The sequence below is a fragment of the Strigops habroptila genome, chromosome 7, assembly GCF_004027225.2.
Source record: "Strigops habroptila isolate Jane chromosome 7, bStrHab1.2.pri, whole genome shotgun sequence".
NCBI classification, from domain to species: domain Eukaryota; kingdom Metazoa; phylum Chordata; class Aves; order Psittaciformes; family Psittacidae; genus Strigops; species Strigops habroptila.
The window spans coordinates 23747050-23766423 of NC_044283.2; the positions used below are offsets into that span (position 1 = coordinate 23747050).

The 19374-nt window shown below is 41.1% G+C and overlaps 1 protein-coding gene across 7 annotated transcripts in view; it reads left to right on the forward strand.

Moving 5' to 3' along the window:
* Positions 1–19374, forward strand: part of TBC1D1 (TBC1 domain family member 1) — a 114110-nt gene that overhangs the window by 52119 nt on the left and 42617 nt on the right. For all 7 annotated transcript variants that reach the window (XM_030492198.1, XM_030492200.1, XM_030492202.1 and 4 more), the window contains 7 exons: positions 2626–2715; positions 4004–4108; positions 4711–4843; positions 6284–6375; positions 7917–8027; positions 10526–10654; positions 11702–11788. In XM_030492198.1, coding sequence (XP_030348058.1) covers positions 2626–2715; positions 4004–4108; positions 4711–4843; positions 6284–6375; positions 7917–8027; positions 10526–10654; positions 11702–11788 — 747 coding nt within the window. The remainder of the gene's footprint in view (positions 1–2625; positions 2716–4003; positions 4109–4710; positions 4844–6283; positions 6376–7916; positions 8028–10525; positions 10655–11701; positions 11789–19374) is intronic.

The window sequence follows — 19374 nt, forward strand, 5'->3', positions numbered from 1 at the left end:
TTCCTAGGCTACTCCACACTTGCCTCCACTGCTGACCTGCTCTTGTGTGGCTAGCAATGCCCTGCCTTGACAGATGAGCAGCAAAATCACTTTTTAAGGCCTGAGAAGTAAAGAATGTGTTATTTGCTCCTCTTATAATCCTGTTGATACATAAGATATGTAACATTTTATATATATATATATATCTCGTGTATCATGTGAACAGAATGCAAACCTGGAGCTGATATTGTAATGGCTGGCTATCATAAGAACATCTTGGATCTGTCAGCTACTGTTGGGGCTGGGAGGTTTTAAGGACAGCAACAGAGTGGAGTGGGTGCAGTTATAGCAGGTTTTTTGGAGGAGGGGAGGAGAAGCATTGCTTTAAGAAGGATTGCCAAAATGTTATGTCTGTAAAAAGTAACACACAGAAAAAGAGGCATAGTTAGCTATACCTGATTTAAAACTTCTGGTTAGTTGTGGCAGGCTGGCATCAGAGAGAGAAGTGGAAGAAGGTGGAGAGAAATTTTATGCCACCATAAAAACAATTCCATCTTTACTTTTTTCCTCTGAGCATGTATTTCATACAGAAAATATAGACACCCTTTATAATAATGCCTAATTTTTAAACAAATCTTGACTCGATTATTAATTTGTGGCACATACTCTAGAGATAGGGACATTATAGGTGGACTGCTCAAAGTCCAGATCTTCTTACTCCAGTGAGTGCATCTTTAATTTATATTAAATAGATGCAGCAGTTCTCAAAGACACATGCAGCTTCAGCCTGAATATAACATCAGTCACCTGCTGACAGGCTCATTTCCCAGTTTTGAGGTTCTGCTGATCTGGCTTTCCATCTTGGGTTGCTTTTTGCCTGGGAAAATATTGTTTAGAATGCACGGTTGTATTCTTTTGCTATTCAGCTGGTCTAAATTCAGCTGAATGTAAGGAAGTGAAGTAACTGTGGTTTGTGCCTCTGGTATCTACAAGCTCGTGGCAGAGCTGAGTTTGTTGGTTAGCCATCCCACATGGTGAGGAGGTTCTGAGTAACGGTATGCATGCAGTGTGTGCTGGTCTTCACCTTTGCTCATCAATTTGTGTATGGCTACATATGAAGCTCTTAAAAGTAACTCCATAACATGAGGAAAAAATTTGTATTTTCTCAGTTAAAGTTCTTACTTGGATCTTCCCTAGGACTGCAGCAAAGGTTAGTTAGTGTATGGGTGTGAAAAATGTTGAGATGAGTTATCTGCTGACTTTCCTCACCTTGTCCAGACAGTCCAGGTTTGGTGTCTATTCCTGAAGAGCTGCTTTTCTAGCCAATTTCTTAGGATTTTTTTAATTAATTTTAGGCTTTTCTCCTGGTTGCACTTTTTTTTTTGGGGGGGGGGAGCGGGTGTTGGGGGAAGGGTTGTGTTGTTGGGTTTTGCTTTCTTTTCCCCTTTTTCAGTTGGCTTCAAATGATCCCTGCTGCTCTGGGATCAAGTGTGAAAGGAGTATGTGGGGCTGAGCTAAGGAGCCTCCTGCTGCTGGGGGGGAAAGGCAGCAGCAAGCAGGAGGGGGCTGCTGGGTAGATGTTGGAAGGAATAACCCCATGAGCACACGCAAGGTCAGCCCAGGGACAATACAGGAAAACCAGTAGGGAGTTGGGGAGAATCATCCTGACTGGTTGAAGTGAAAGAAGAGGTGGAAGGTGACCATTTTTAGACATACAGAGGTGGCACATCTCACTTCATTCATACACAGGATTCCCACCTTCCTTAAGAAATTGTGGACATATTGATGCTTCTGATGTTTTTATATGCATCTTTTGGGATTTGGTAGTGGGTTGAAGCTTCAGCAGGTTTGTTGTAAGTCATGCTCCTGAATGGATCCTGATTCCACCCATCTTCCCTAAAATCTGATATGAGACTTGTCCTTAGCAGAATTTTTGATGTGCTAGAAACTGTGAGGAATTTAAATTGTATCTGTTAAAATGTTACAAAGATGTTGCCAGAAGCTGAAAAATTGGAAACAATAGTTTCACCCTAAAAATGCCCTTTGGCCATCAAAAGTTAGCATGAGCTTTTGGGTCACTGCTGTGCAAACGTCCCACAGATTAAGTTAGAAAATGTACTCCAGTAAGCTCATTTGTATAGTTCAAGTTAAAGCCTTTAAATTAAATGGTATGTATATCTTAAATAAATGAATAAAAGCCTAAAAAATAATTATGTGGAATATAGGTAGAGGCACACACTTGGACTTAGATTTTAGAACCAATTTCATTAATTAGCTTTTTGGGAATGTGGTATGTGCCAAGACTGCAGAAAATAAGAAAAGGGAGTGTGAGTATATTTTCTCAGTGCAAACTAAGTTATTTATGGTATAATATTACTCTCATTCAATTAAACACTGTTCTCAGACTCGACTCAAATGTGAAACTAAATCTTAGTTCAATAGTGTGCAGAGCTCTGAATGCCATATGAATGTTGTTTCTGTATTCTCTCTTTCTCTGGTAATAGTACACTATAATAATACACTAAGTGGTCTAAATATACAGGTAGAAAAAAATTGAGACTTATGTCTAGGAAACATTTTATAGCAAGACAAAAGGAAGTGTAATGTTACTTGTTATCATCTTGCTTTTTACTTTGCTCTTTTTAGATTGGCCAGTCTGAAGTTTACCTTATCAGTCCTGACACAAAAAAAGTAGCAATTGAAAAAAGCTTTAAAGAAATATCCTTTTGTTCTCAGGTAAGATTGCAGAGTTCTTTCTCTTCTTTAAATTTTTATATTCTCCACTTGTAAATGCTCATGTAGTCCTGTCTTCTAGCATTTCAAATGGATTCCACCCCAGCAGTTTCAGTAATTGCTATTGACAAGTTGCTAGTTAATAGGTAATTTTGTAAAACCACGGTTATTTTCTCGTGCTTTGCATTTTAATTTCTGAGATAAGGACTCGTTTCTGTGTGCAGTAGATGAATAATATGAGCTAGAATGAAGACCCTGGGCAGCTCTGGTTTAAGATTTCAGTGGGCCTGATGCACAGTTGTGCAAAGTCCTGCTTGGCATCTTTAGATGGTTTAAATTTCACTGAAATATCTCATTTACTGTGATTCGTCATTATGATTATTGGTACATCAGTGTATTGCTTCTCTTTACCTGATTTTAATATAACGTCTAGCAGGTACTAAAATGGTGCTGAGTACAACTGAATTTCTATAAACAGGCTCTACCACTGTGCATGTAATTGATCATCATAAGTGTGGTTTGTTTATTTTTTTTTTAGTTTAACCAAGAATGGTGCACTGAGGAGATGTGCACTGAGATCACCTAACTCATCTGAAAGTCTTTTCATAAAAGATAAAAATTCCCAGCACTTAGAAAACCTTCTTAGCATTTTACCAGGATATAACGTTTATCTGCTGTTGCAGGATGTGTCTGAATTTGCATGCCTTTTAGGGGAAAGAAGTGCTTTCATAGGTGATCTGAAGTAATGTATTAAACCATTTTAATTTTTAACTAGCCAAGCTTTTCTTTAGGGGAGGAAAAAAAAAGTTTATCCATTTTTCACTATTGCTTTCATTTGCTCTTAGAAATGTAAAGCAATTGTTGACTGCTTAAGCAAAAGAGAAAAGAAACAGGGTGAGCTTCCCTGCCCCTGGTATTTCCAATATTGAATAAAATACCTCTTGAATAGCATTTATTCATCCCTGTGTTTTCCAATGGATCTATTCTAATTCAGTCATTAAAAAAAAAAAAAAAAAAAAGAAGAAAACAGGAAAAAAACACCCCAACATGAAAACACCACCAAAACCAACAAACAACCTTAGACTTAAGTGAAATTTAAAAGATTCATGAAGTAGTAGGTTCTCTAACAAAAGATTTTTAATGGCCAGATGACTTTAATGTAGCCATAACAGTGATTTGGGACCTATATGTAATGTTATTGGGCCTTTCATGTTTCTCTTACTTGAAGAAATACAGGCACAAAACATTGAAAGTACATATGACTGCTTCATTACTGTTGTTTTTGTACTAGGGAATTAGACATGTGGATCACTTTGGGTTCATCTGCAGAGAGTCTTCAGAAAATGGAGGCTTCCACTTTGTTTGCTACGTGTTTCAGTGTACAGATGAAGCACTGGTAAGTACCTAATAGAATATTAGGTCCTAAACGTTTTCTGTTGCTGTATGCTCTGTATTTTGCTGAATGTCTTCAAATCCTGCTCCACTCAGAAATATAATTATTTCAAAAATGTAACTAACATAGCGGTCTGCAAAGGAATTTTTGTTTTGGAGGCAGAAGTTTAAATCCCCTTTAAAATCCAATAAAACTTCTTTCATTGCACAAAGTAAGTTAAGACTGTATGCCTCTTTTTGAGAAGAGGGTTTCTTCATAGTGCACCCATTCAGAAAATAGAAAATCAGGACTACACTGTGCTCTAGGTCAGGCCAATGCGTCACAACTGCAGTAAGCTTTTTTAATCACAGGCAAGCTAGAGGTACTATCTTTTATTAGACAACAGTAATAAAATTGGGTGGCCTGGAAGAGTTGGGGCTTCACAATGAGTTTTGCCTTGCTTTTGTGTTTTTCTGCAGAAATGGCAGGGGAACAGCTTTGGGTTTTAATCATAACCACATTCCCAAACAAGTGGCAGTATCATTCTAAAAGACTGTTGTGTTTGTGTTAAGGAAAACAGAATCTCAGTGGAGGAGTGAAATTCTGTTCTTTCGCACTCTTTTCAGGTTGATGAAATCATGATGACATTGAAACAGGCTTTCACCGTAGCTGCTGTGCAACAAACTTCCAAGGCACAGCCCCAGCTCTGTGAAGGATGTCCTATGCAAAGCTTGCATAAACTCTGTGAAAAGATAGAAGGTGAGGTTTAAAGAATTTCCTGGTTGAGTATTTTTTCTAACAGTTTTACTGGGGGACAGTCTTACATGTGAAACTCTATGGGAATGAATGCTTAAAAAGAGCTTGAGACTTGGGATGAGGGGTTGAAAGCCAGTCTTTTTATTTAGAGGACTGCAATGTCAAGTTATCTGTAAGGTAATAAGAATTTTCTAAAGAAAAGTTAAGCTCCTTTCTTACATTTTAGCTGAATTTTTGAAAACTAATCAAGAGTCTAAATATTACTGAATTGCAGCTAGCATGGCTCTATTAGCTGCATAAATGCTGGAAACTGCAGGTAAGGAGCTTCTTAAGAATACATGCTACAATAGCTATGATCCCCTGTCCTATGGAATCCACTTAAATACTGGCATTACACTACCATAAACATGAACTGAACAGTATGCTTTTAATACACGTTTGTGGTGTTGATTTATGCCCCTTCATGAAAATGCAGCAGTGAAGAGTTGTAGGTGTTGTTCAGAAAACAAGTTCAAGGGGAAAAAAAATGAACAAAACCTCTTTGCATTTCAGCAAATTTCACAGTTGGGTTTTGTTTGTTTAAGCAATCTCTTGGGTGAATAAAGGGCAACAGCAGTTTGTCAAATCACATGACAGTAGCTTGTTGGACTAAAACCTATCTAGTATTAATTTGATGAAACTGGAGAACTTCCAAAAGTACTTTTCATTCTATTTTGGTCTTCAGCTAGCTATGATTTTTGAGTAATTTCTTAAAGGCGAAGGATTCTTAATGCCTTTAATCATGCCATCTGGTTAAACAGATCATCTGCCTCTGAAGGAGAAATGCCATGATCAGAAACTGAAGTACAAAATACTGTTGATGGTCTGCCCTTCTTCCACAGAAAATAGAGGAAGGGAAATTAATCCAGGATGAGAGCAGGAAAAATAATCTGAATGAGAGAGTAGTCTGCTTTGGACTGTCAGTAAATGTTGTCAGTGAGAGGCAAAGCAAGAATTTTACTAACATGCAATAAATATACTCCTTTTCAGAAGAGGCTAAGGTATACAACTTGGAGAAAATCAATGTAAATCATATTTATACCATTAGCAAAATCTAAGTAGTACTGCATAAACCACCAGCAAAGCAGTATGCTAAAATGCAGTCGATTGTGGGTTTATTTTATCTTGTCTGATAATGGAATCTTCAGCTATGAGTATAGTCCTGGTCTGTGCTCAGTAAATCTCCTCGTTACAGAGTTCATGTCCCTCATTTTAAAGACATAAGTTCACTAACAGCTTTAAATTAACCTAGAGTTCTTTCTAATGCCCCATTATGAAATCACTACAATGGGTCAGCTCAAATAGCTGACAAGCTTTGGCTTAAATTGTGTGCATATTTATGTTGATTGATTAATTCTGACAGTTTTGACCCTGTGATTTGTTCTTTTTTGTTCTTATTGGCAGGGTTACACCCTTCTAAGACTAAACTAGAACTACAAAAGCATCTAACAACACTAAATAACCAGGAGCAGGCCTCTGTTTTTGAAGAGGTTAAGGTAAGGTCTGTGTTTCCTACAAGATTTTAGAGCAATTGATATTTTTTGCTAACATCAGCATGAAGCACCAATGTTTTTTTTTCTTTTGTGAATTATCTTCATTTAATAGACTGTTAATTACCTTGTGCTTTAATTTCAATATCATTATTTTTTACAGGTTTTAAAAACTTGTCTTTTTATGAAAATGGCTCATTTTACTAATTTTTCTTCCCCTAATACTGCTTGTTTTCAATGAAAATGTTGACTTCTCACTGAGTAAAAATGCTCACATTTTTTGTGGGTGAAGGAAAAATAACTTATACTGTGAGAACATTCAACTGTTAATTTGACCAAACCAAATTACTGTAACATTCCCAGATCAGAAAATTTCCTGCCTAAAATTTATCCTTGATCTTAATACTTGTCAAACTAACTAAAAAAGTTTAACTTTCTGTCTTCTGAATTAAATCCATTTTAGCACAGGGGAAAGCATAGCTGGATGTAAGACAGATGATGAATGTTGTAGGAAATGTCTTTGGGATTGGCACACTATTGAAGATTAGGAAATTTCAGGCTTTTTAAAAATAATGTTTCCTTCCTCTCTTGAGTCATTTCAGTCTCTTTGTGTGTTTCCTTGTGGCAGTTTATCATCCAGTACCAAATTTGGAAGTTACTTTGTGGGACTGATTCCATGAGCTAAGTAATTTCTTAGTATGCAGCGGCTGGCTGACACTGTTGCCTTCTAGTAGTCACAGGAAACTGTTAATTGCTTCTGATGAGAGTCTGCAAATGGTTAATTTGGTCAAACCAAGGGTATGTCTCTCCTGCCTGTCTTTGTCAGCTGATTTTTTGAGTTGGACTGCCTGAAATTTTAGTTGTAGCATTCTCACAGCTCCATATGTTGTAACCATGATTTGCATTTTTAGATAACTGTCTTTCTAAGGATATTTTTATTAACCTGATGTGCTACCTTGGCATTGCCTAATTCATACTGTATCCACTGCATTACATCCGTAGGCTTTAAACAGCATATGCTTTTCAAAAGTTAGATTTCTGGGATGAAATTCTATAATAATTTGTTCTAAAAACATTTTCTTTTACAATAATTCAGATCTAAATAGAATGCAGCACAGAAAAATATGTCCACCTTGTGCACTAATTTTTGAAATACCTATGTCATTTCCTAAAACTGAAATGTCCAGTGAGATTTTTTAGGAGAAGGGTTGTGCAACAGAACCACAGTGTTTTGGTTTTCTTTACATCAAAAGCAGTTTGGCAAAGATATTTTTTTATGTCTTAATATGCTTGTGGCAATTTAATACCTCCAGAGTTGTCTTTTCACGTAAATTCTGTTGTGTACGAAGTGAGGTCAAGTGTTTCCCTACCTGTGTTGCTGCTTTGCCTGGGACACTGGTGTCCTCTGGTGGACTGGAGTAGTAGCGTTAACTAAGTTAAACTGGTTCTTACATTAATGGTGTACTGACAGTGACAAAATCAAAAGAGTAAATATTTGCTGTTATACAAATGTATAATTACTGTGCTTGTGGTGTTTTCAATTAAAGAAATTAAGACCAAGCAATGATCAAAAAGAGAATGAGTTGGTTATCTCTGTTTTGAGAAACATGTATGAAGAAAAACAGAAGGACCATGTCCATGTTGGAGAAGCAAAACAGGTAAGTAATCATTCAGTTTTAGTTCATGTAAGGAGGATCCAGGAAAAAAAAAAATCCATTCCATTTTTATATCTTTCCAAAGGCAAATTTCCATCACTGGCATTTTGGAACTTCGGACTGTAGGGAGTGGTGAACACTGGTTTTGCTTATGATTCATAGGCTATTGTTCTGCACCACAACAGGCATGTCTGATTTTGAGGTACCCAGTACAGTCTGATTTCAGGCCTAGGAGACAGAGATGCAAACAAGGTAGATCACTGATTTGGTTGTTGCTTTCTTCTCACTGCAATGAAAATTCATTGTTTGTGAGAGAACAAATTTGTAATTGCTCTCAGATAGTCTGTGGCATTTGCCGTCCCGCTGTGTGAGTCAGTGTCCTGACAACAGAATGGATTTGATTCTTGATAAAGACTATTACGTTTACTTAATAGCTGGAAGTTACTTCTTGTGTACAAACCGCCCTTTGAAGTGGCCTCAAGGAGGAGTAGCTGAGTAGGATTGCTGCAGAAACCACATCTGTGACTCATCCATTTCTGCGGAGCTGAGTTACCTTTCGTTCTGTATCAGGTTGTATCAGTGCTGTTTAACTGGCTATTTATACAGCACAGTTAAGATTTTTCAGAAAGGATTAGTGATTTTGGATGCCTTGCTTTGTGATTAACTAACTTGCGACACCTCAGGGAGGTCTGTATTTAAAAGAGGATCAGCACCCATTCTCTGGAAACTTTCAGTTCCAGTTATTTGACCCTTTTAAAAATCTTGGCTGTCCCACCACTGCTGGCTGGTAATGCCACCATGACGACTACTGTTGGCCATTTGTGATATAAACTAGCAAGTGAATATATGAAGTGTAATGAGACCCAGAAGAAATTTGGGATATAGCAGCAAGTCTTCATTTACTGTTTGCTCACTTTGCTAATCTCTTCTTTATGGCTTACTGGCTAATTATTGACCTCCCCAAGAAAGCAGGAAGAAAACTTTGCATATTTTATTCTCTGATTTCTTGTCTTGGGCATCTCACCAGAAATATGTTTATAAGAAAAAAGCATTGTAGTTGTGGTATGACAGGAAGAAGCATTGCCTGAGGTTCTCTATCATCATACCTAAAATATTTTTATTTGCTATAATGCCAGCTGATTATCAAATAGTTGTCAGTCATGAATGGCTTGGAAATAGGGATATACGAAGCAAGATAATATCTTAATATGTCTTCAGTGTGATTTGAAAATCCCTAAGGCCTGCTGCAGTCTGTTTGCTCAGTTCCTGGAACCAAAATTGGTTAATCTCACATTTGCAAAGATGCCAATGCTCTAAGAACAGAGTTGACTTGCCATTAGCCCATCATTTGTCTTAGCACAACATTTTATATTTACTCTGATCGTTTATCTCCAGAGCTGTGTAATAGCAGATACCTTTGAACATGTACACTGGCAGTGTTATTTGTCTCAGCAATCATTAACCCATGACACCCTGATGTCCCTGTTCCCTTCTTTTCTGCAAAGGTATTAATTTCCTGCTTTTCATATTTTTTTTTTTTCCTAATATTTAAACCAGGGGAGGGGAAAAAATGTAAAAAACAAAACAAAACAAAACAAAAAAAAAACCAACAAAAAACAAACAAAAAAACCCCCCCAAAACCCAAAAAAAACCCCATGAAGTGATACTAGTACATGGATCTTATTTAATAAAAATGACCTTCAAATTAAGTGTCTTTTTCATAAGAATGTAATAGCAGGCAGCATCCAATTTGTCCTTTGAAAATAAAATGAGTGAAGGTAAAAAGAAAACAAGCATTCAGATCTCTGAAGTTAGAGCCAAAAAGGTAGAGCAGCCTCAAGACGAACCCCAGAAATAACACTGAAAATTATGCTCTGGTATCAACTGCAGGATGGTAATATTTGCATCATAGTGTTATTTTTTTATTTGCTACACTGGTCTTCACAAGCACTAAAAATGGACTAAAATATTTATTTAAAAAGCAAAACTCTCAATAGACCGTTAGCTGTAAGATGGAAGTATTTCTACTGGTGAAATATATAGAAGAGTGAGATTGTTATACATCTTTCTGGCCCTTAAAAAGCCCCATTTTAATATAATGGAGATGCTTGAGAGTTCTTGTTAATGATGAGCTTCACCACTTTGGTTAATTTCTTGGCTGAAGAAAAGTAAATCCATTCAGCAAGCCCTAATCTATTACACTTACACATTTGGAATTTGTACAATTGTACTTTGTTGTTAAAATTTGCCAATACAGCCATAAATCCCTATTGAAGGGGCACTTCTTCTGAATCTGCAACACTCAAGATGTTTCCTTTAGGAGATTTCCTGGTCTTATGTTAGGATAGTTTGTTAAACTTCAGTATAAGATCAAATGGCATGAAATGCCAAGGACACCAGCAGAAAGTATTGGTCCAAGTTATGGAGGTCTTCAGACTGTTCACTGAGGTCCTGCTCCATGCTGTTGAGTATTTCACATTTATATTTTTAAACACTTGCAGACTTCACAACCCCCTACTGAGAATGCTGTAAATGAAGTGTCCAGCAGTGCTTCGAGATTCAGATTAGATATGTTAAAGAACAAAGCAAAAAGGTCTCTGACAGAATCATTTGAAAGCATTTTGTCACGTGTAAGTATTATCATGTTTATTGCCTCTGAACATAATTTCATTGTTTTATTTATTTGAATGATAGAAAAGTCATATCTGTTATCCTTCCAGGTTGAATGCCAAACAACAAGTATTAAAGGAACAAAAATTTGACAGTCTCATTTCTCATCAGCAGTTAAATTGAACAAAGACCTAGTACAGTTTATTGGCTCATAGACATGCAACTAGTAGTGACAAAACAAGGCTTTCAAAGCTTATTTCAGACATTGTATCTAACCTGCTTCATGAAACAAATGATAGCAAAAGCATGTTCTCTGTGTTATTATTATGCACATAGAGAAGATTTTTAATTGAATATCTCCCCTCATTACTTCCCAGCCAGCATTTCTAGAGTTCACCTCCGTAAAATCCTGCTGTGAGTGTGTTCAGGATATGAAACATAATGTTGGTGGTGTTACACAAACTATAGTAGCTACTGTTCTAATTTTTGCCAGTTTGTCCTGACTGGCATAAGCTGTCTTCACATAAGCACAGATGTGCTTGCATATATTGGTTGCATTTTCGTTGTCATGGCTGTTTCGATAGAAATTCTTTATTTTGATTAGATCTGAGGCATTTTGCCTGATCTTCAGGGAGAGAATAGTCACTATTGTGAAGAACAATAACATTTTGTATTTTACCTAGAATAACAGCTCAAAGAGAGCATAAACCTTAACTTCAGAACAAAAAAAAATCATATAATTTAAGATGAGGAAGATAGAAATTCCATAGTTGTGTTAGCATATAAGAACCCATCAGTATGTTTCTTGATATTTCTCTTGGTTACATAAAAACATTACAGCAAAATATTGTTGAACAGATTATGCAAAAATATTTATGCTTTCTGATTTGTAGGCATTGAAATGATAATACCAGAAATTACGTTTTGCTGTGTATTCAATTTGTATGGTTTTAATTTAATTTGATTTTGTCTTTGAAAATTAAAGATCCTGACTATGCTACACAAATCTTTCTTTGGTATGTCCTGTACATCATAATCCTAACTGCTGGTGTGCTTTATCTCTGCAGGGCAGTAAAGCCAAAGGTCCTCCGGACAGTGCTGGTGCTGTGGATTTGGACAGCTCCATGTCCAGTTCCTTAAGCAGCACAAGTAAAGTAAGTAAAGCCTGGGGTGAATGTATGTACTTGGAAATTTCAGATAATATTTCCTGAAACTTCAGATAATATTTCTTGAAACTAGTCAGATGTGGAATGTGGTTACCAACTGGTCATATAACTGTTCTGTTCTAATATCTTGCATTTTGTTTTGATTATTTTTTGGGACTAAACAAGCTAACTGATTGTGTGTGAAAAGAAATAAACCTCAGAACAGTCGAACAATATGATAAAAACAGTATCACAGAGTAAGGAGGGTAGTTATATCCTTTTCTTCCTACCTAAAAGTCCTGCTGCCACTTGCTGATCCATAGGGTCTGTATTCCTGTGCCAAGTCCCCCTGAGGGGTGACAGGGCTGCATTCATTGCAGGCAGCCTCTTGGATCAATGACTGCCTTTCTTTGCCCCCACATTCTCCTTTCCTTTCTGACACCCAGCTTGAAGCAATGTTTAAGGTTTTTAGAATTTGTAAGTTGGTTATCCAAATCATTTTTCATGTATAGAACTTGTTAGGATGTGTGTGAGTCCTCTGAGGGACAACTTGAGCAAAATAATTTGCTAGTTTACTTTGGTAACAGACTAACAGGCTAAGAAATAGCAGTCACATGTCAATACAATGGTGACATGTAAGATGATATCTTTAGAGTTTCACTGGAGATTTCCGTACTGTTTGGCAAGATGGGACTCTTAATAAATATGTGTTTCTGTTCTCCAGAAGTTTCAAGTTGCTTTCAGGCTTTTCATTCTGTTCCGCATGCTGTAAAAAGAGAGCGGTGCAATTGGGTCTCCATTTGAATTAGAAAAGCCTTGTACTGTATATAAACATATATTTTTATGTATCTTATTGTGTGAGTCTATATATGTGAAATAAAATATTATATAACATCATCTGAATCTTGCAACAATGTGCAGTAAAACAAATGCAATAATTATCATCCTGCTGATCCTAATCTGGTTGGTTTCAGCCCTGAAAGTACGTAGTGTGAATGCAGCATTGCATTAATGAGAAACATGAAACTCAAAACAAGAGGTCGAGTAATTTCCCCCTTTGAATGGTGTCGTGGTTTGAGCCCAGCCGGTAACTCAGAACCACACAGCCGCTCGCTCACTCCCCCCCCCCCCCCCTTCTTCCTCCCCCCGCTCCCGGAGGGATGGGGAGGAGAATGGGAAGAATGTAACTCCCACGGGTTGAGATAAGAGCAGTCCCGCAACTAAGGTATAACACAAAACCACTACTGCTACCACCAATGATAATAACGATTAGTGAAATAACAAGGGGAGAGGATACAATTGCTCACCACCCGCCGACCGATACCCAGCCCGACCCGAGCAGTGATCTGGGCCTTCCGGGTAACTCCCCCCGGTTTATATACTGGGCATGACGTGCTGTGGTATGGAATACCCCTTTGGCTAGTTTGGGTCAGGTGTCCTGTCTCTGCTTCCTCCCGGCTTCCCCTCCTCCCTGGCAAAGCATGAGACTGAGAAAGTCCTTGGTTGGAATAAACATTACTTAGCAACAACTAAAAACATCGGTGTTATCAGCGTTGTTCCCAGGCTGAAAGTTAAAAAACACAGCACTGCACCAACTACTAAGAAGGAGAAAAATGACTGCTATAGCTGAACCCAGGACAGTATCCACCCCTTATTCCATACCATTCACGTCATGCTCAGATCCCACATCTCTCAGCACACCATCACCCCTGTCCCATATATACACATATATATACACCCACACCCACACACAGAGAAAGATATCGTTCCCTAGTCCATGGACCAATCCCTGTAAAATTGCTGAACTCATCCAGTCCATGATGTCAGGCTCCATCTCTTGTAATAGTCTTTCAGGGCAGGAGGGACGGTACATAGTGTTGGGTTGTTGCCTGCTGATGATACCGCCAAACTCATCTGGTCACTGCTGAGCTCGTCTGGTTTCCTCAAAATTCATTCTTTGTTGAGGTGATGATCGGAGGGAAGTCAAGGTCAATGGCTGGTGACCTGAAGATATCTAGCTGGTGGGTTATAAAAGTGTTATAGAGCAGGCAACAGCGTACAATTGAGTTCATTGGCTGTTTTCCCCCAAAATCAAATCCCCTTGAGGTACACATCGGACTTCCCCATCTTCCCGCATTACCCACCAAGTATATCCAGGTCCCTGTGCAAAAGCAACCCCACGAGTGGGTTTGCCTTTACCTGAAGCAGGAATAACCCAGACTGTCTTCCCCAACAAATTCTTTATGTGCACCACAGGAACTTTATCCCCCTCTACAGTACGTAAAAGTTCTGATTGGGCTGGGCCAGCCCTGTTGGCAGATCCCCTACTGTTGACCAACCAGGTGGCTTTTGGTAAATGTGTATCCCAGTGTTTGAAAGTCCCACCACCCATTGCTCTCAGTGTAGTTTTTAACGGCCCATTGTACCGTTCGATTTTCCCAGAGGCTGGTGCATGGTAGGGGATGTGGTATACCCACTCAATGCCATGCTCTTTGGCCCAAGTGTCTATGAGGTTGTTCCGGAAATGAGTCCCATTGTCTGACTCAATTCTCTCTGGGGTGCCGTGTCGCCACAAGACTTGTTTCTCAAGGCCCAGGATAGTGTTCCGGGCAGTGGCATGGGACACAGCATATGTTTCCAGCCAGCCGGTGGTTGCTTCCACCATGGTAAGCACATAGCGCTTGCCCTGGCGGGTTGGTGGGAGTGTGATATAGTCAATCTGCCAGGCCTCCCCATATTTGTACTTCAGCCATCGTCCTCCATACCAGAGAGGCTTTAACCGCTTGGCTTGCTTAATTGCAGCACATGTTTCACATTCGTGAATAACCTGGGCAATAGTGTCCATCGTTAAGTCCACCCCTCGATCACGAGCCCATCTATATGTTGCATCTCTGCCTTGATGGCCTGAGGTGTCATGGGCCCACCGGGCTAAAAATAATTCACCCTTATGTTGCCAATCCAAGTCTATCTGAGCCACTTTAATCTTAGCAGCTTTATCCACTTGCTGGTTATTCTGGTGTTCCTCAGTGGCCCGACTCTTGGGTACATGAGCATCTACGTGGCGTACCTTCACCACCAGGTTCTGCACCCGAGCAGCGATATCTTGCCACAATGCAGCAGCCCAGATGGGTTTACTTCTGCGTTGCCAGTTGCTCTGCTTCCATTGCTGCAACCACCCCCACAGGGCATTTGCCACCATCCATGAGTCAGTATAGAGATAAAGTACTGGCCATTTTTCTCGTTCAGCAATGTCCAAGGCCAGCTGGATGGCTTTCACCTCTGCAAATTGACTCGATTCACCCTCTCCCTCAGCAGTTTCTGCAACTTGTCGCAGGGGACTCCACACAGCTGCCTTCCATCTCCGATGCTTTCCCACAATACAGCAGGACCCATCAGTAAACAAGGCATATTGCTTTTCACTCTCTGACAGTTCATTATATGGTGGGGCCTCTTCAGCACGCGTCACCTCCTCTTCTGGTGACATCCCAAAATCTTTGCCCTCTGGCCAGTCCATGATGACTTCTAGAATTCCTGGACGACTGGGATTTCCTATTCGAGCTCGTTGTGTAATTAGTGCGGCCCACTTACTCCATGTAGCATCAGTTGCATGATGTGTAGAGGAGACCCTGCCTTTGAACATCCAGCCCAGCACAGGCAACCGGGGTGCCAGGAGGAGCTGCGCTTCAGTTCCAATCACTTCTGAGGCAGCTCGAACCCCTTCATAGGCTGCCAGTATCTCTTTTTCAGTGGGAGTGTAGCTGGCCTCGGATCCTTTATATCCCCGACTCCAAAAGCCAAGGGGTCGACCTCGAGTCTCCCCTGGAGCTTTCTGCCAGAGGCTCCAGGTAGGACCATTCTCCCCAGCTGCGGTATAGAGCACATTTTTCACATCTGGCCCGGCCCGGACTGGTCCAAGGGCTACTGCATGAACTATTTCTCGTTTAATTTGTTCAAAGGCTTGTTGTTGCTCAGGGCCCCATTTGAAATCATTCTTCTTCCGGGTCACGTGGTAGAGAGGGCTTACAATCAGACGGTAATTTGGGATGTGCATTCTCCAGAACCCCACGACACCTAAGAAAGCTTGTGTTTCTTTCTTGTTAGTTGGTGGAGACATTGCTGTTATCTTGTTGATCACGTCTGTGGGGATCTGGCGGCGTCCATCTTGCCATTTTATTCCCAAAAATTGAATCTCCTGTGCAGGTCCCTTGACCTTATTCCATTTTATGGCAAAACCGGCCTTCAGCAGGATTTGGATTATTTTCCTCCCTTTCTCAAAAACTTCTTCCGCTGTATCACCCCACACGATGATGTCATCAATGTATTGCAGGTGTTCTGGAGCTTGCCCCTGTTCCAGTGCAGTCTGGATCAATCCATGGCAGATGGTAGGGCTGTGTTTCCACCCTTGGGGCAGTCGGTTCCAAGTGTACTGGACGCCCCTCCAAGTGAAAGCAAACTGTGGCCTGCATTCTGCTGCCAAAGGGATTGAGAAAAATGCATTGGCAATGTCAATTGTGGCATACCACTTGGCTGCCTTTGACTCCAGTTCATACTGAAGTTCTAACATGTCCGGTACGGCAGCACTCAATGGTGGTGTGACTTTGTTCAGGCCACGATAGTCTACTGTTAATCTCCACTCTCCATTAGACTTTTGCACTGGCCATATGGGGCTATTAAAGGGTGAGCGGGTCCTGCTGATCACTCCTTGGCTCTCCAGTCTGCGGATCAGCTTATGGATGGGAATCAAGGAGTCTCGGTTGGTGCGATATTGCCGCCGGTGCACTGTTGTGGTCGCAATTGGCACTTGTCGTTCTTCGACCTTCAGCAACCCCACAACCGAAGGATCCTCCGAGAGACCGGGTAAGGTGGACAGCTGCTTAATTTCCTCTGTCTCCAAGGCAGCGATACCAAAAGCCCATCTATACCCTTTTGGGTCTTTGAAATACCCTCTCCTGAGATAGTCTATGCCAAGGATGCATGGAGCCCCTGGACCAGTTACAATGGGGTGCTTTTGCCACTTCCTCCCAGTCAGGCTGATTTCAGCTTCCAGCATAGTTAACGCTTGGGATCCTCCTGTCACTCCAGAAATAGAAATGGGTTTCACCCCTTGATACGTTGATGGCATCAGAGTACACTGTGCACCGGTATCTACTAGAGCCTTATACTTCTGTGGGACTGATGTGCCAGGCCATCTGATCCACACAGTCCAGTAAACCCGATTATCCCTCTCCTCCACCTGGCTGGAGGCAGGGACCCTCTAATAGTGATCACAAAATTCTCCACTTCTGTCTTGTAGAAAGGGATTAGTATTCCTTATCACAGGAGCTGGAGTAAAATCAGCTCTTTCGCTCCATCTGGGAAACTGCTCGCCAGAGACTGGAGCAGCAGCTTTCCTGGGAGGATCATCCTTGACCATTGTTCTCCTCTTCAGTTCACGCACCCGTTGCTCCAGAGCTGAAGTAGGTTTTCCATCCCACTTTCTCATGTCTTCTCCATGATCCCGCAGGTAAAACCATAGGGTGGCCCGTGGCGTGTACCTCGTATCTTTTCTTTCTCGAGCAGTAGGGCGCCTTCTGTTAATAGCTGAGACATGGGTTGGTACGCGTGGAGAGCTGGATAGATCGGATAAATCGTCTCTCAATTGTTTGAACTCCTGGGACAGTTTTTCCACAGCTGAAATGATGGAAGGGGTGAGATTGTCTTCGAACTCTCGGAGTTGACGAATCAGGAAATCCACTGTTGGTGATACTCCGTCATTCCAGGTCATTGATGCCAATGTGTGGGCATCTGATGATGGCGCACTCCGTGTAAGTTTCCGCCACATGGGTCGTGTACATTCGACTTCATCTGGGTCTACGGATGTGTTCCTGGAATCCGGCCTACGATAGATCATCTCTATAATGGCTGATTCCCTCAGGGACTGGATGCCTTTCTCTATCGTGGTCCAGTTGGCTGAGCGATTCGTAATATCGTCTTTGTAGGGAAACCTTTCCTTCACAGCTGCCAGGAGCCGCCTCCAAAGACTGAGGGCTCGCTTCTCTCTTGCAATCGCTTTGTCAATTCCTCCTTCCTTAGCAAGTGATCCCAGCTGCTTGGCTTCCCTACCTTCTAGTTCATGACCGTCGGCCCCATTGTCCCAGCACCGGAGCAACCAGGTGACAATGTGCTCCCCTGGAAGACGGGTGAAATCTTTTCGCATATTCCGCAGTTCGGTTGAGGTCCGGGGTCGAGAAGTGACCTCTTCTTCTTCTTCCTCTTCCTCTGACCCACGTAGTAGTAACTCTTGTTCAGGTGCTGTTGCATATAGTAATGGCACAGGGTCTTCATCTTTCTTCGCTTCGCGGGTTGCTCTTTGTGCCTTTCGTTTGCTTTTGCTTACAGGGGCAACAGACATTGTCACAAACTGGACATTTGGTTTAGCTGCAGTGTTTGTCACTGTGGTTGGAGTGGCTGCAGTGTCTGCCACTAGGATTGGAGTGGTTGCAATGTCTATTGCTGGGGTTGGTGCAGCTGTTGTGCTTGGGAGTTGAGTAACACCAACAGCTGCATTATCCGTTGCTGTCGGGGTTTGAGTAGCTACTGTGCTTGTCACTGGGGTTGGTGTAGCTGCAGTGCTTGGAGTAGCCATATTGTCTGTTGCTGTCGGGGTTTGAATAGCTACTGTGCATGTCACTGGGGTTGGTGTAGCTGCTGTACTTGGAGTAGCTGTGTTGACTGTTGTGGTCAGGGTCTGAGTAGCTGCTGTGCTTGTAGTTGGCATAGCTGAGTTGTCTGTTGCTTTGCCATCAGATCCAGAGACATTTTTTTCCCTTTGAAGGTGCTGGATAGTGTTGAGCAGGGCTCTGTAGGCATAGGCCAAGCCCCAGCACGTTGCCAAAATTTGTCCCTCTCTGGTATAACCAGGACGACAGCACACCTCGTTTAAGTGTTTTACTAGTTTTTCCGGATGTTGCACTTGTTCAGTGGTGAAGTTCCAAAGCACTGGAGGGGCCCACTGGCCTAGGTACTTGCCCATACTATCCCACACACCCTGCCACTCATAACTGTCCAGCCTCAGGGAAAATCTCCTGGTGGTCCTCCTATATCATCGTCTAACCCTAGACCAGATTCGAACCTGATACTGCTGAATTTTTGACATTAAACGAAATAGGATGTTCCTACGACGGGATGGCCGTGGGTAAAACGCACTCCGTATGTTTGCCAACATGCTGATCCCCAGCACAATCAGCAGGCAGGTTTCAAGGGTACTCAAAGGCCATCTAAAACCTTCAGAACTCTCAATTGCTGTTGCAAATAGGCTGGTGGGGGAACGGGGGGTGAAAGAGAATGCTTCCTTTGTAAGTTTACCCCCCGAGGAGAAAAAAAAAGATATGCAATTGCTAAAATATTTCATTATATACCTCCCAATGTATAGTGGTGATGGCCACGCTGGAAGCACAAACCAGACCAGTTTCATGATCAATGAGTCTATTGTATTACAAGTCATTACCATGAAGTACAGTGAAACAAGAACCTTAGCCCAGGCCCCCCAGCTGATAAACGCTAAAACAGCAAATAGTGGCTGTAAGTAAGGTACAACATGCTGAAACTCTGAGATC